The sequence below is a fragment of the Cetorhinus maximus genome, chromosome 15, assembly GCF_964194155.1.
Source record: "Cetorhinus maximus chromosome 15, sCetMax3.hap1.1, whole genome shotgun sequence".
In the NCBI taxonomy this organism is placed as follows: Eukaryota; Metazoa; Chordata; class Chondrichthyes; order Lamniformes; family Cetorhinidae; genus Cetorhinus; species Cetorhinus maximus.
Genome location: NC_135893.1, coordinates 5,213,781 through 5,230,213, shown reverse-complemented (window position 1 = coordinate 5,230,213; position 16,433 = coordinate 5,213,781). Strand labels below are relative to the sequence as shown.

General features: G+C 46.6%; 1 protein-coding gene across 2 annotated transcripts in view; it reads right to left on the bottom strand.

Moving 5' to 3' along the window:
- The window catches only part of casz1 (castor zinc finger 1), a 365,293-nt gene that overhangs the window by 112,420 nt on the left and 236,440 nt on the right, over positions 1–16,433 (bottom strand). For both annotated transcript variants that reach the window (XM_078557753.1, XM_078557754.1), the window contains exon 4: positions 2,662–3,210. In XM_078557753.1, the coding sequence (XP_078413879.1) occupies positions 2,662–3,166 (505 nt within the window). In that variant the 5' untranslated portion in view covers positions 3,167–3,210. The remainder of the gene's footprint in view (positions 1–2,661; positions 3,211–16,433) is intronic.

The window sequence follows — 16,433 nt, the reverse complement described above, 5'->3', positions numbered from 1 at the left end:
TAAATTTACAACTGACTATAAGAATGGCTAATGAAAGCATACTTTGCACAGGATGGAAGGCTATGTTAGGGGCTCAGAGACTTGAGGTGCTTCACAGTGCAATGATTGTGTGGCTCTGGTTTGGAACAGAGGGAGCCAAACAGATCAGCTGTTGGGTCAAGGATATTGTACAGAAAACCAAGATGATGGACAGAGCTCAGTTCCCTTTTCTGGTGCCACGACAAGTGACTCCACCTCTTAGAAACTGAGCTGCAGATGGGAGGTCACAATGAAATTGGGGCCTACCAACATAATTATTACTGGCCCCCAAATTTTTAAATGTTAGTCCTTTTCCTGTAAATTGTGGATACAAGATCTGGGCATGGTGATTCTCACTAAGTTTCATAATGTTTAATCTGTTCTCAGATCAAGTTCCCTATAAGTTAAAACCTCACATATAAACAATGGCCTTTATTATCCATTGCTGGCTGGCACGGTTGAACTGATTCCAGAAGGTTTATGAAGCACTGTAAACTGTGCAGAGGAGTGCAAAGTTCAAACTCATCTCCTATAACCTTCATAACGTGTCTCAAATGTTTAGCCCGGCTCTGGTAGGGTGATGGGAGGAATCTCACAATGGCTGACTCTGAATAAATACTGTTTGCGCCATTGGCACTGGCATTATGCATCAGGGAACATCTCAATTATCAAACAACAGGTCTGGACATTGTGTTGAGGGGCGTAGAAGGAAAGCACTTCCAATCGCCAGGGCTGATTCCCCAGCTTGGCTCGTTCAACGGGGAGCATCACCCACCTAAAGTGACCTCTGGAAATTTGGACACGGGCTGCACACGATTTTCCCAGCGTTTCAATAAATCAGCGGAATGATCCCGCACAGCCCAACCCCCTCCCAAATTCCCAAGTGCACTTTTTTGTTAAGCGAGGTGAGAGCGAGAAGGCTGGGAAGTTAACTTTATCCGCTCAATGTAAGGAGCTGGCAGGTTTGGCTGGTGTGAGGCACTGCAGTCAACAGGTTCGGACCCTCGACAGAAGGAGAACTTTTTAAAATGGGAGGCGAATCAAGGAGCAATGAAGCAGAAAAGAAAGTTTTTTTTTTCTCTGCAGTCAGTAATGTGGAAAGCGATGCCTAGGAAAACTACTTACATTTTTTGAGTGTGTCATGTTTATCATCTAAATATGGCATTGCATAAAACCTCAGATGCCCGCATTGCCAAATGTGTTGAGCAAATAGTTTTCCAAAATAACTGAAGCGCTGCTCATGGTGCACTGGGCCTAGGAAAACAGGTCGAGGGAGCATGAGGTATGCAGGACTTATGGCCCTCATATGGCTTGAATTCAGCAAGAATAATTTGTTCTGACAGAGTGTCAGATAATCTTACTTTAAAAATAGTGTAAAAATGTATTGACCTTATCATATTTCTTCCCAATGATGTCATCCCCTGCCTTTAGTGTCCTGGGTTTCTGATAATTCCACATTTCTATATCAGAAGCCAGTTCAAGAGAAAGTGTCACTGGAGAGCATTAAATGAAGTACCCTAATCTTTGCACTTAAAGTCTGCAAATTCCTCCATGAAAGGCAGCCTCAGACCTTGGCTATATTTGAAGCAATGCAAATGGCAAACAATCGGAATTCCGCTTGTGTGACTCGCACCTCCCATTGTCGTTTAAACACTGGCTGAAAAAGAATTTGTCCTTTCAAGGAAAGTCCATCACTGGGCCTCATGCTCAATTTGCACATCGTTTTTGTTCTGATGTGATTCTTAATTGTTGTGAGATTTGACATTCAGAAGGAAATCCGATATCAGAGATGTGAACCAGCAGTGCTAATTATAGTTTTGATAATTAGGCTTTCATGTCTGAATCTTTGAGGGAAAGATGGAGCATAAACGCCTATTAGTATCAACACCTCATTGGGTTTATTTTGTTGGTCAGCAGAATGTGTAGTAAATGCAGAAACCTATCACCATGTCGCAAGTCTCCATTCCAAACTACTGAAAGATCCATCAAAATATTTTCCATTTGTCTAATGTGGAATGTGCACTCCTTCCCTGTATTGACACACCACACTTGGGTAAGCAAGAGTCAGGGCTTGGGGACCTGTGCATAGGGTACTATTGTGGTTTCATCACAATCATCACCTCACTGTTAAATCCAAAAGAACTCAAAACACACAAGACCTTACTTAAGTCTCTGGGATGGACCACTTAACATATAATTACTGAAAGCACACACGGACATGCACGACACCATATGCAAAAACGGTAGAAAAAAACACGCCAGCATTTATTTTGGAAAAATAGGTTTTGTATGTGGAACAAGTTCTACTAAAAATTAGCAAATAATTGTGGGTGCAGTTTTTAATCCCTTAAACTCTTAAATCCTTCTTAAAGAAGCATCTTGTCTGTCTCATTCTGAACTGTCGCTTTTAGCCTCAGTTTTGATTATATTTCCTGTCAGAACTGAAGAGGTAATGCTTCTCACAATAACAACAGGAGATATATTTATTGTGGGGTTTTTTTTTAAGTGTACAACCGGGATTTTTCTTACTGTTTTCAACTAGCAAGTAAGGCTAAATGCCCCCTCGTAGAGAAATGTTTCCAAAACAGTCATAAGAGCTAGAATTGAAAGTATATTTATCAATTAGGGGAAAGTGTGGCTCACCTGAAGAAGTAATACTCGCTTGTCTCATACTGGCCTCGCTGGAAGAATTGTAGCCTTCTTCTTTCGGTCCCACTTCCTCTGAATCTCTGTCATCCATGTAACTGCCATCGAGTGAACCTTGAGCTCCATCATTGTCCTCCTCGTCACTACAACCTTTGGGCTGCACCATGTACACCCCTTCAGGGGGGACGTACTCCCCGTCGCCCGCCTTTATTACCCTTTCTTCACTACGGTCCCCGTGTTCGTCCGTGTATTCCCCATTCACCCACTTTTCTATTGCTTCCCGCCTTTTCTTGTCCTCCTCCAACTTCTGGATGTCCTGGAGTCCGTCGGGATAGTCAGCGTCCCCTTCCTGGTCGCCGTGGCGCAGCCCGTCAGTACTGTCGTTCTCTTGCGGCTTATGGTCTGGCTCGGCCTGCTCTGCCCCGTAGTCGTAGACAACCTGCCGACTCAGCTTGGCACAGATAGCGTTAAGCTTCAGGCCACCTTTCCTCTTGGCAGCCATCTTGAGTTTTCCTGAGGTCTCTTCAGTGCATAAATTTCATTCAACTTTGAGTCAAGCAGCCATCAGGAGAAGATGAAGAAAAGAGAGGGGGGAAAACGTTATAAATATTCACAATGCTAAACAAATTAACAACTATACAACAGTTTTATATTTACCAAAGGGATATGTAAAAATGGGAATGGGAAACACCAACATTAATTACCACCGGAGCTTTGCAATATGCAGTTTTGATTAAGATTAAAGTAAATCGCACAAAAGAAACCTGTCAGAGCAAGATCATTAAGTCACAATGATATAAATAAACATCTGCAAGATATGGAAATACAGAGTTTGACTAAAGGGCATCATTACGATGGATGAAATGATCTATTGATATCATAGAAAATTGAACAAATGAGAGTACAATATAGGCAGTGCTCTAATAACTTGACTACCGACTTCCATTCATCAATATTCAAGTCTATCGCACATTACAGTTTTTATAATTCCTGTTTTGACCCTATGTTTGCAGAGCTGGGAAAAGAGCTGGGAAAGGGAACAATGACTTTTTTGTGCATTTGTGGGCGACCTTTTTATTTTTCTGGCCAGTTCAGCTGATTCAGATGGAAAAGACACGGTGGCAACACCTGCCTTGTGGAGACAGCCACATTCAGCCTACTGACCAGCAGCAATATAGGGAGTAGATAGCTCGGGCTGCTTGTGCAATGACGTTTTTGTATTTGTGAGCTTCACACACACATGCAAAGATGTTCCTACACAAAGTAACGTAGAAGCAAACCGATTTGTATTTTGTGTGACACCAATGGTTAAGTGTTTGTAATGCCTGTTCCATTGGCAGTATTGCAGACTTAATCATTTTATTTATTCCCAAAGTGACCTGGGTTCAGATTCCTGAAGCCTTTAAGCCACTTTCTAGGTGATAGCTAAGATTGGTGCAAGTTGACTAGAATTCGATAATTTATCGGTTCCCACCTTCTAGCTCTGAAAAAGTGGACATTTGCCTCCAATGTCTTTATTTGTAACAGCAGATCCTGTCCATTTTCCTGTTTAAACCTCTCCACCATCCCTTCAAGATGACCTTAATACCTGCACCTTTGACCAGGCTTTTAGTCACCTGTCCTAATGTCTCCTTCCCTGACTCAGTGTAAATTTTTTGTCTGATTATGGTGCCGTGGGACATTTTACTGTGTCAAAGGCGCTATGTAGATGCAAGCTGCTGTTGCTTTTCAGTGGGGCAAGACTTGAAGGATAACGGCCACAGCTAATAAAAGAAAGAGAAAAAAAACAAAATGGAGAAAGAAGCAAAAGAATGGCCCTTTGTTTAAACAATGCTACTGGATTGGCCAATTCTCTGTGGTACAAAATGGCTGCTTTGATTGGAATCCACATTCCCTGCATCTTAAAATATTCAAATGACAGTGCTAAATGGTGCAATGCTAGTGTTTGTAAACACCGTCCAACATAACCCGGGATGTGGGGGAGGCTTTATTTTGCTTAGCTGGTGCACATCCTCCAAGCCCATTTAAATCACCATCCAACTGCTTCGTTCTGCTCCAAATATTGACACGGAAAACCACAATTGGAATTGAGTTTTGCTCTGATGCTATTCCATCAATAACCCAACATAATATTCTTATGTGACATGCGTGAGAATGGAACCTGCTCAGGGGCCTCACAATCCCCGCTGGGTACAGGGGTCAGTGTGGACCTTCCAGTGCAGGACCACGCTATTGTTTTCTTCTTTTTTTTTGCGTTTTGTTCTGAACTCCCCGTGCAAATAAGCAAAAATAAACTGAAACTGATAATCTTTTGTTAAAATAATCCAGCTATAATTAACAACTGTGAACTCCAAGCTACAGAACGTGTGTGAGCACCCACTCACATTGACAAACAGCCATAAGCAGTTAACCAAACATTTAACACATTTGAGCAAGGTTAGTTTATAGGCAGAGACAACAAGTTTTTTATTTTAAATTATGAAATGAAATAAAAGCAGCTGTTGGAAAATACAACTGCTTAGTAATAGTTTCTGCAAAACAACATCAACTATTGATAATCCAGGACAAACAGTACTTCCTAACCATCTTCAGATTATCCCTGTAACAGTCGTAGTGGTTTATGGAGGTCCACCTCCTCACCTTGCCCCATGCCTGACGTGGAGTGCTGCCTCTCAAACTTACATCATCTATTCTCTCTAATGGAGAGGAACGCCAATGGTCCTTTGTGGACTATGGCTAATTACCTGAATATCCATGGATATTTAATTGAATGGAATGGCAAAAAAAAAGGTGAGCCAGGCTTGAAGGTCATGTCATGTGCATCATCATAGAGAGCGAGACAAATTTTAGACGGTGACTTTTCCAAGGACAAGTGAGACGGAGAAGTCCCGGAGCAAGTGGACATCACCGAGGAGTAGTGCATGATGGGAAATGATGACTACACCAAATCAGAGGAATGGCAAAAATGAACTTAAGGCTAAAATGTTTTTAAGTAGAATTCCAACAGCTGACTATCAACACAGGAAACTCTTTGGTTAGGGGAGAGAAATTAAAACTTTGGCGTCCTGGGTTAACACATTAGCTCTTCAGCATGCATTCAAATCCAAGTCAGACTAATGATTGAAAGTTGCCTCTGTCCTGTTGGCTCTAAGGTTGATGTAAAATGTAAAATTGACCATCTTCTAGTGAGCGTGTGCCCCAGTACATTTGTCAGTTTGGCAGTGATTGGTCATCTCACTTCGAGAATCAACAAGGGTGAGTGGTGTGAGAAGATACAGGGCAGTAACTCACCAATGTTCCTTCGACAGCACTTTCCAAATCCACAACCTCTTTCACCTGGAAGTACTAGGGCAGTGGACGTATGGGAGCACCACCACCTGCAAGTTCCCCTCCAATCACACACCATCCTGATTTGGAACTACATTGCTATTCCTTCACTGTCGCTGGGTCAAAATCCTGGAACTCCCTTCCTAACAGCACTGTGGGTGTGCCTACACCAGATGGACAGCAACGGTTCAAGATGGCGTCTCACCACCATCTTTTTGAGGGCAATTAGGGATGGGCAACAAATGCTGTACTTGCCAACAACGCCTACATTCCATGAATGAATAAAAAGGAATAACAATGCCAGGGTGTAAGGTAGGAGGTGCTCTTCTGAGCTGAAGGTGCGTTGTTAGGCAGACTAGACAGAACTTTATTCTGCACCTCACCCCTGGCCTGGCCATGCTCAATGCTGACACCGATGCCTGGAATGAAACTGTGTTCCATTTCCCAGAACTAACATCCTTCACTTCAAAAACAAAACCAGTTTTGTGATAAACAAGTTGCATAAAAGATCACAATGGTTTCAATATGCAAAAGTACCGTTATTAAAGTTCTTTATGAATTGGAAGATCATTCACAAAGGTTTAATCACCTTTATATCATAGGTTACACCATATACCATTCTCTTTATATAACATGTTTGTGGATTTACTGTGGTTTGGCTTTCCAATTACGTTAGAGATTATGACGTATTTTAATAGGAACTTAATGGAAATGTTTCCCCACTTGTTGTACAAAGAGATTGTTTTATATGGTTTCTCTATTACTGAAGGAGCTGGAACAATCCATTTTACAACCGAAGTTGTGGGATATCAGAATCTTCCGGTGAGGGGTTACATTATATTTGTTTGAGTTTTATCTTCAGTTATTCCTGAATCTATTCCCAAATGAAGAAGCGCTGCATAAACAATTGATTCATTAAATGTTGCAATTTCTTGGACCGTCATATTAAGGCGGGAGGGTCATAGCCACCAGGACAGTCATTTGGAAAAATCATCTGGAAAAAAAATTGTGAGGAAGTGGAAGACATAAATTTTGAAGTATTTTCACAGAAGCCTTAGAAGGAAGATTGAGGTCACCTGGGTGTAACAGAGAAGGTCATGTCTGTTTACAATGCACAGTATTTCAAATTCTAACTACTGATTTCCTTTGTAGGAAATGGCTTCAAGAAGCTTTTCTTTCATTTGCAGTCTGGTTCCTGCCTATTTATATACATTCATAAACACTCATTTAATAGGCATTCTGCAGGAAATTGAAAAAAACAGAATATATAGACGATAATACTCGGTTGCTAAGGTAATCTGACTTTTATTTCAGAAGCAAGGAGGACCATATATCCAGGCCTGTCTCCTCCATGCACTGACAGGCCTATTATGGTGACCAACTGTGCATTATTCATGTTATCTAATATAAGGAATGAAAACTGAAGGGGAAAAAAAGGGTGTAAAAGTCAAAAAAAGGATTACAGAGGAAGCGGCTATGCTTTATCCGTTGTGAAGGGCATTGCTCTGATATTACAAGAAGGAAAATGTCAGTCGAATAATTTGGATATTGTCTGCTCATAAAGCCTAGCATTCGAGATATGAAACATGTCTTTGCACATGAATGGGTGGGGGGGTATGGGGTTTGTTTTACAATTGGGGTGTTATGGAGAAAGTTTGTTGGGGAGAGTGTGACAGGGAAAGTGTTACAGGAAGTAAGTGTAACCCATTCAGGAAGTCCGTGCCATATACAAGACATATATGTTATTGATGTATACACATGAATGCACATGGAATATAGACCAGTAGATCTCCTATTGTACGCTCATGAGGTTAGCAGAGGTCATGTACATGTTAGTGAAGGTTAGTTAAGGTGGAGTTATGCTTAACCTTGTCTATACCTTTTAAGATTCCTGATCAGCAACTCTTTGAATTCACATCCTTAGTTGAAGCAGACACTAACTGTTGAGGGACACTTCACTAGATCGGCAGCTAACACCAAATCCTGTCCTTGGTGAGTAGGCTTATTAAGGACAAGAGAAAAGTAGCAGGGGAAGTTAACAGCAGCTGTCTGTATAAGGGGAGGCCACCCAGAACTGAAGATTTCACAACTTTTTCAGCACCCATTCCACGTGGGCCTTAATGAGCTTTGTGCACAGTTGGCATCGTGTTGCTAGTACTTTACACACAGGATACGAACTTACGAATTAGAAGCAGGGTAAGGCCACTCAGCCCTTCGAGCCTGCTCCACCATTCAATAAGATCATGGCCGCTCTGATTATAAGCTCAACTCCACACTCCCACCTACCCCCTATAACCTTTCAACCCTTGCTTATCGATAATCTATCTACCTCTGCCTTAAAAATATTCAAAGACTCTGCCTCCACCATGCTTTGAGGAAGAGAGGTCCAAAGGCCATGATCCTCTGAGAGAAAAAAATTCTCCTCATCTCTGTTTTAACCAGGTAACCCCTTATTTTTAAACAGTGACCCCTAGTTCTAGATTCTCCCACAAGAGGAAACATCCTCTCCACATCCACCTTGTCAAGATCCCTCAGGGTCTTAGCGCAGGATTTTCGGGTTGGCGGGCGGCTGTGATTGGTGGGCCTGGGAGCGGCCGGGGAACGGACCGTTGACTGCAATTTCACGCTGGCTAGCCAATTAACGGCCAGCCAGCCCGAAGCGCGGGCTGAAAGGCTCAGCGTTGCCGGGGTGGGGGCGGGAGAAGGGTGAGCTGCCTCAGGGAGCTGAAGAGTTTCAAATCAATTAAAACAGAATTTAAATTCGGGAAAAAGTGTCCGCGCGTAAGAATGGGACACCTCAACACATGGACGACGAAAACTTTTTTTCAAAATATTTTAATCTTTTTTTTAAATTAATCACGGAAACCTTATCCCGCCCTTGGATGAGGTTTCCTCAAAAATGCAAAGGCCGCCTGGGAGTTTCACATCTCCTCCCCCCGCCACGCCTACTGTAAGGTTGGACGGGCAGCGAAAAATCATTGTCAATTGCTACCGTAATGGCCTTAATAGGCCTCTTAATTGTCGACGGGTGCGCTGCTGACTTTAGCACGCGCCCACCGACCGAAATATTGCACAAGTGCACGATGATGTCGAGATGCTCGCCCAACGTCATCGCCCGCTATTTTACGCCCGATCAGCTTTTACATCCTTCCTTAACTAAGGAGACCAATACTGCACATAGCAATCCAGATGTGATCTCGCTAATGCCCTGTACAACTGAAGCATAACCTCCCTACTTTTGTATTCAATTCCCCTCACAATAAACAATAACTTTCTATTGGCTTTCTTGGTTACCTGCTGTACCTGCATTCTAGCCTTTTGCGATTCATGGTCTAGGACACCCAGATCCCTCTGAATCTCAGAGCTCTGCAATCTCTCGCCATTTAGATAATAAACTTCCTTTTTTTTATTTTTCCTGCCAAAATGGACAATTTCACATTTTCTCACATTCTACTCCATTTGCCAGATCGCTGCCCGCTCGCTAATGTAGTCTCTCTATGTCCTTTTCACTTCTTACTTTCCTACCTATCTTTGTGTCATCAGAAAACTTAGCCACCATACCATTGGTCCCTTCATCCAAGTAATTTAAAAATTTGAGGCCCAGCAGTGATCCCTATGGCATGCCACTCGTTCCATCTTACCAACCAATGACAGCAGGGTAGGAAGCCGCGACTCAGTTGGTAGCATGCTTTTACCTCTGAGTCTGAAGGTTGTGGGTTCAAGTTCCGCCCCAGCACAAAAATCAAGGCCAACACTCCAGTGCAGTACTGAGGAATGCTGCACTGTTGGCAGTCCCGATTTTTGGATGCGACATTAAACTGAGGCCTCACTTGTCCTCTCAGTTGGATGTAAAAGAGCCCATAGCCCTACTTCAAAGAAGAGCAGGGGAGTCATCCCCATTGTCCCGGCCAATATTCATCCCTGAATTCACATCACAAGTTAACAGATTATCTGGGTCATTATCACACTGTTGTTTGTGGGAGCTTGCTGAGTGCAAAATGGTTGCCACATATACAGTACAATAGTGACGACACTTCAGAAATACTTCATTGGCTTTGGGATGTCCAGTTGTTACCACATCTGGAGTACTGTGTACAGTTTTGGTCTCCCTTTTTGAAAAAGGATTACAATTGCATTAGAAGCAGTTCAGAGGAGGTTCAGTTGACTCGTTCCTGGGATGAAGGGCTTATCCTATGAGGAAAGGTTGGACAGATTAGGTCTATACACATTGGAGTTTAGAAGAATTGAGAGGTGATCTTATTGAAATACACAAGATCCTGAGGGGACTTGACAGGGTGGATACCAGGAGGATGTTTCCTCTTGTGGGGCATACTAGAACTAGGGGACACAGTTTAAGATGGAGATGAAGAGAAAGTTTTTCTCTCAGAGGGTCGTTAGTCTGTGGAATTCTCTTCCCCAGAAAGCAGTGGAGGCTGGGTCATTGAATTTATTCAAGGCAGAGTTAGACAGATTTTTGATCGACATGGGAGTCGAAAGCTGTGGGGGGGCAGACAGGAGAGTGGAGTTGAGACACAACCATTTCAGCCATGATCTTATCGAATAGTGGAGCAGGCTCAAAGGGCCAAATCGTCTACTCCTGCTCCTGAGACCTCATTTCCTATGTTGTGAAAAGCACCATATAAATGTAAGTCTTTCTTCTGTGACTCAGAAGGTAGCTAAGGCACAGGGTAAAACTCAAACCCCACTGGTTGATAAAATGAATTCTCACAATCATATTATCAGGCCCCTAACCTCACTTACCTTTACATGCACCTTCTGCAAGACAAAGACAACTCTCAAAAGACACAGGCAAAGACGAAAGACAAAGACTCATAGGTTATTGGGGTAGGCGGGAATGTGGAGTTGAAGCCCCATGATCTTATTGAATGGCAGAGCAGGTTCGAGGGGCCAAATGGCCTACTCCTGCTACTAATTCGTATGTTTGCACTGATTGAGCTCTACTGTATTTTCTGCAGTAAAAATAAACCTATCTAATTTTAGTCCTTTACCTCTGTGGTTCTTAAGCTCCTGCTCATAGTCCTTCGACCTCATCTTTATCTACCTGAGGGTTCGCAACGCCTTGCCAATTATCTATAGTTCTTCAATGCCTCACCAACTACCTATGGCTCCCAAGAACTCGCCTCAATCGCTATGCTTCTTCAGTACTCTGTTCACCTGCCAAATGATTTGGCTGAGTTAAACACCGTGTTAGTGAAGCCCCGGCAACCATCTTCGAAGAAACGAGGTAAGTGACAAGCAGGATGTTGTGTATAGTCTACAAATCTAGCACGTTTCCAGGGTGTTTTTCCAACAGTAACGTGCAGCCTGAATAGAGGTGCAAAGACAGTTCGATCAGGACAGGGCGGAACAGTTTCAGACTGTGTTCGCTCTGAGCTAGGAGTTAAGATTTGAGGTGTCTGGCTGTGATGCTAGCTCAGTATTCCTGTAATAATCTCAGCTCGTGTGTTTGATGGAGATATCTCCTACCTGGTGTGGAAATTATTGGATCTGGGCTCCACTCATGTGACTCTGTATATCAGTGTCGCTAACCCTGATTAAGATATTTGCATTAATTCCCAAAACGTGCCTCTTTTTTTTTTGTGCACCAACAGATCCGATCATCTAATTAAAAGCTTCTCACCTTGATGACTGATCACTTTGAGCCAATCTAATCGGCTCCTTGGATGCACGTGTGAAGAGGAACTCCCATGTTTGAAACAGGCATCAAGAAGGCAGCGCAGTCCCAGGACAGGGCAAGTGACAAGCCTCGACTTCCTGCTCACCTCGAATGGGAAGTGGAGCTCATTAAAAGTCAACGTGTGTTTAACTGGCTGGGTTTTATTATATGCACTCTAGAGACTTCAGTGCAATTCAACAGGAGAAATCATTAGCAGCTCATCTTCACAACCTTCTATTAAAATGAGTGGGAGGCTGTGCCACGTGAATGACTACAATCTGAGGCTGGTTTTGCCAGGGCATTGGCTACTCGTTGGCATCCGGCCCTGGGACAGTCTAAATCAGGATTTCCGAAAGATTAGACAATATTTCAGTTCGCTGCTGTTCTTTACCCCTGCCTTCCCTGTCCACTAGTATCTGGGTAAGAGCCACCAAAACACTACTCACAATGATAGCAGCTGACATGGAATCATAGAACAGGAGTGTTGAAGGAGGCCATTCGGCCCATCGAATCTGTGTCCAGTTAGTCTGACTGCCCCCCCTGGCTCTTTCCCTCCATCCCTGCCAATTTTTCTCTCCCTCAAGTATTTGGAAGTCGTTTCCTCAGCTTACCGAATTCTGTACTTCAGTCAAATGATTAACTTGTACTTATTTCTTATTTAGAACTACTTCTATGGTTAACATCCGATTGGCTTTAAAAGTGACAGACCAACAGGCACACGTGTGAACAGGGAGAACGTTGGAGCTGAAACCTGGATGTTTCCCTTCCTTTTCTGATCTTCCTCGTCCCTCCTGTCTTCCTGTCTGTCACCCCCCACATCAGCCACCCAGGATAACCTGCTGGACACCTCTGCCAGCACCTCGTCACTCTTCCATAAAGGGCCACTTGACCTCTGCCCTTTGCCCCGGAGGGCACTCCGTCCCTCAGTATGTTGCTTCCTCCAACTTTAGTCAAATTATTCACTCGTATTTCATTTCTTATTGTGAGCTGCTTTGCTGTTTGGACACATTTAATAGCAGATTGACTTTCTACTTGACACAAACAGATGTCCTGGTGAAGACTCAAGAACTTTAAAAATTTCTGATAAACGTGCTTTTGGGTCTCGATTGCGTGCACATTTGAATAGTACAGTTATAAAGGGTTAAAAAATCCCCCCCCTGAGAATCCCCCCCAACGCTCTCCCATAGCATTGTTAAGACACCACAGGGACGGACTTGATAACCCAGAGAACTTCAAATTCATTCCAACCTCAACCACTGCAAGTAGCACTCTCACTCCTGGGTCAGAAGATTGTGGGTTCAAGACCCGCTCTCCAGACTTGACTCGACAGTACTGAGGGAGTGCTACACTGTCAGAAGTGCTGTCTTTCAGAGGACAGCTCTCTCAAGTGGATGTAAAAGATCCAATGGCGCCATTTCGAAGAAGAACGGTGGGTTGGGGGGAGGGGGGAGGGGCGAGTTCTCCCCAAATATCCTGGCCAATGTTTATCCCTCAATCAACATCGCAAAAAACCAACAGGTTATCTGGCCGTTACCACATTGCTGTTTGTGGGAGCTTGCTGTGCACAAATTGGCTGCTGCATTTCCTACACTGTCTATGCCTCAAAAAAAGCACTTCGTTGGCAGCGGGGAGTTTGGGACAGCTTTCAGTTGTGAAAGGCGCTATATAAATGCAAAGCCTTGTGCGGCCTGGGTTGAGGGCTTGCGATTCCCCAGCTCCCGGTTTAATCCTTCAGCTGGGACGATTTGAACCGGGGGCTGCCCCCTCTCTGTCTCAGGAAGCCGGGAAGGGCTGAGGGTGGGGTTTGGGGTGGGAGAGCTGGGTGCGGGGGGGTGGCGGGAATCACAAGCTGCTGACCTGTTGCGTCGGCCGGTTGGGAAGGAATGCCCGCGGGTCAAGATCTTTCAGCCTCCTGCCCGAATGCCCAGATACCCTGGCAGCGGAGAAGCCGTGTGCTGACTGGGGCAATTCTAGATGCTTTTCATTTTAATTTTCAACCACAGGCCCGTGTGTAAAAGGCTGATTAAAAACATTACAAACTCTTGGTTTAATAAGAAGAAGAGACCAAAAAAAAAAAGAATCTCTTTTGTGTGTGCGTGTGAGCTGAGACTGGGCCGGATGTGTTTTATTATTAGATTAAATGCACTTTTAATTGCTTTTGCTCTGCAGCCCTGTGACCTTGAGGACATCGCTGGCTGTCTTTCTCTTGACCTTCCTTGTGCTGTGCGGGAAAGGGGTGGGTGGGTGGTGGGGGTGGGGGGGGGTGACGGGGGCAGTGGGGTGAGTGGGGTGGGTAACTGGGGGGGGCGGGGGCTGGGAGAGTAGGAGGGAGGTTTCACCACCACCACCTCAGGCTCGAAGGGTCCCTGCAAGAAATCCTGTCACGGGAGGGGGGGTGGGTGAAGACGTACTTCACCAGCAGGAGTGCCGGGCCCGGCCTGTTGGCGACGGCTGGCGAAATCTCGGTGTCGCTCGCCCTTCTCAGCTCTATAAACGATTCTCGGTCCCTTCCTAATGGGGGAAGCTTATCAATTCGGAGCTGAAGCAGGCATTGGATCACATGGAGTGGTTTGAATCACAGCACTGGCTGCAGAAGCTGATAGACAGCAACCTTGTTTGCTTGAGGTTTTTTTTTTAAACTACAAAAATGTCCTTCAGAGGTTAAACACAGCAGGGGAATTACACACACTTATTGCATTAGCAGCACATATTGACCCACAATGTACAGCCTTGCAACACCGGTAAAACCCCCACCTACCGACCACTCTATTTATAGTCCTGCTCCCTATTTAATCCTCGTCGAGGGGTTTCTGCCTCTTTTTCCAACATCCAGCCTGTTCCCCCTCCCCTCGAGTGGAAGAGGGGGGGAGGGGCTCTAAAGCCGAGGCGGGGCTTCTCAATGCTCAGGTGATGCAGGCTTGGGAAGACCTGCAGAACAAAATGGACGGGGACTAAAACCCCCCCACAACATCCTGCCCCCACCCACCCCACCACCCACCCCACCCACCCCACCCACCCCACCACCACCGCCCCACCCACCCAATGAACCGCTCCAGACTGAGGAGTGCGAGAAGCCAAGAGCTGGGATTTGTCCAGGATTCACCTGAGGCTTCTTCCCGGAGCCCTGGAGACTTTGACATCTGACCCTCAGGAAACCTCCGATCCGGAAATGAAGCTCATTCGCAGAGCTTGCACCATCGAAAAACTGCGGTTATACCAAAGGTTGCCGGACGTCACAGTAAATCAAGGAGTTAAACCTTCATCTTATATAACGGAGGGTGGGATTCACTGGAAATTAAGACCCGGGGGTGATTTTAACGGGATGCGCCTGTCGGGAAGCGGATGGGGTTTAGAGGTTTTTGCACATTACTCGATTTTACCACCCGGCTCGGTCAGTTTGGTTAAATTGACAACCCCTGCACCCCCCCAACAAACATAACACCAGGCTCAGTGAGGGGATGGGGCTCGGTGAGGGGGCTCGGTGAGGGGGTCGGGCTCGGTGAGGGGGTTGGGCTCGGTGAAGGGGCTCGGTGAGGGGGTCGGGCTCGGTGAGGGGGTCGGGCTCGGTGAGGGGGTCGGGCTCGGTGAGGGGGTTGGGCTCAGTGAGGAGGCTCGGTGAGGGGGTCGGGCTCGGTGAGGGGGCTCGGAGAGGGGGTCGGGCTCGGTGAGGGGGCTCGGAGAGGGGGTCGGGCTCGGTGAGGGGGCTCGATGAGGGGGTCGGGGTCTGTGAGGGGGCTCGGTGAGGGGGTCGGGCTCGGTGAGGGGGTCGGGCTCGGTGAGGGGGTCGGTGAGGGGGGTCGGTGAGGGGGCTCGGTGAGGGGGCTCGATGAGGGGGCTCGATGAGGGGGTCGGGGTCGGTGAGGGGGCTCGGTGAGGGGGTCAGGCTCGGTGAGGGGGTCGGGCTCAGTGAGGGGTCTCGGTGAGGGGGTCGGGCTCGGTGAGGGGTCTCGGTGAGGGGGTCGGGCTCGGTGAGGGGGGTCGGTGAGGGGGTCGGGCTCGGTGAGGGGGCCATGCTCGGTGAGGGGGCTCGGTGAGGGGGTCGGGCTCGGTGAGGGGGCTCGGTGAGGGGGCTCGGTGAGAGTGCTCGGTGAGGGGGTCAGGCTCGGTGAGGGGGCTCGGTGAGGGCGCTCGGTGAGGGGGCTCGGGGAGGGGGCTCGGTGAGGGGTCTCGGTGAGGGGGTCGGGCTCGGTGAGGGGGCTCGGGGAGGGGGCTCGGTGAGGGGTCTCGGTGAGGGGGCTCGGTGAGGGGGTCAGGCTCGGTGAGGGGGCTCGGTGAGGGGGTCAGGCTCGGTGAGGGGGCTCAGTGAGGGGGTCGGGCTCAGTGAGGGGGCTCAGTGAGGGGGTCGGGCTCAGTGAGGGGGCTTGGTGAGGGGGTCGGGCTCGGTGAGGGGGTCGGGGAGGGGGCTCGGTGAGGGGTTCGGGCTCTGTGAGGAGGCTCGGTGAGGGGTTCGGGCTCTGTGAGGGGGCTCGGTGAGGGGGCTCGGTGAAGGGGTCGGGCTCGATGAAGCAGCTGGAATTTTACAGCCTGTCAATTTTTGTCCAGTTGTAACTTTTGAATCAACTCATCTTTTTCACGTGCAGGTCGATGTCTGTATTCTCCTCCTTACCTGGTCTCAGTGACACACTTGGGCCTTTTAGGCACATTTGAACTCTCTCTCTCGCCAATGCTCAATGTTCACAGGTGCTGGGGTGGCAGAGGCCCCATATGGACAGTCCACACCCACCCCCAGTTTAGCGTTTAACGCCAGCTCTTTGCCCAGAGCCGA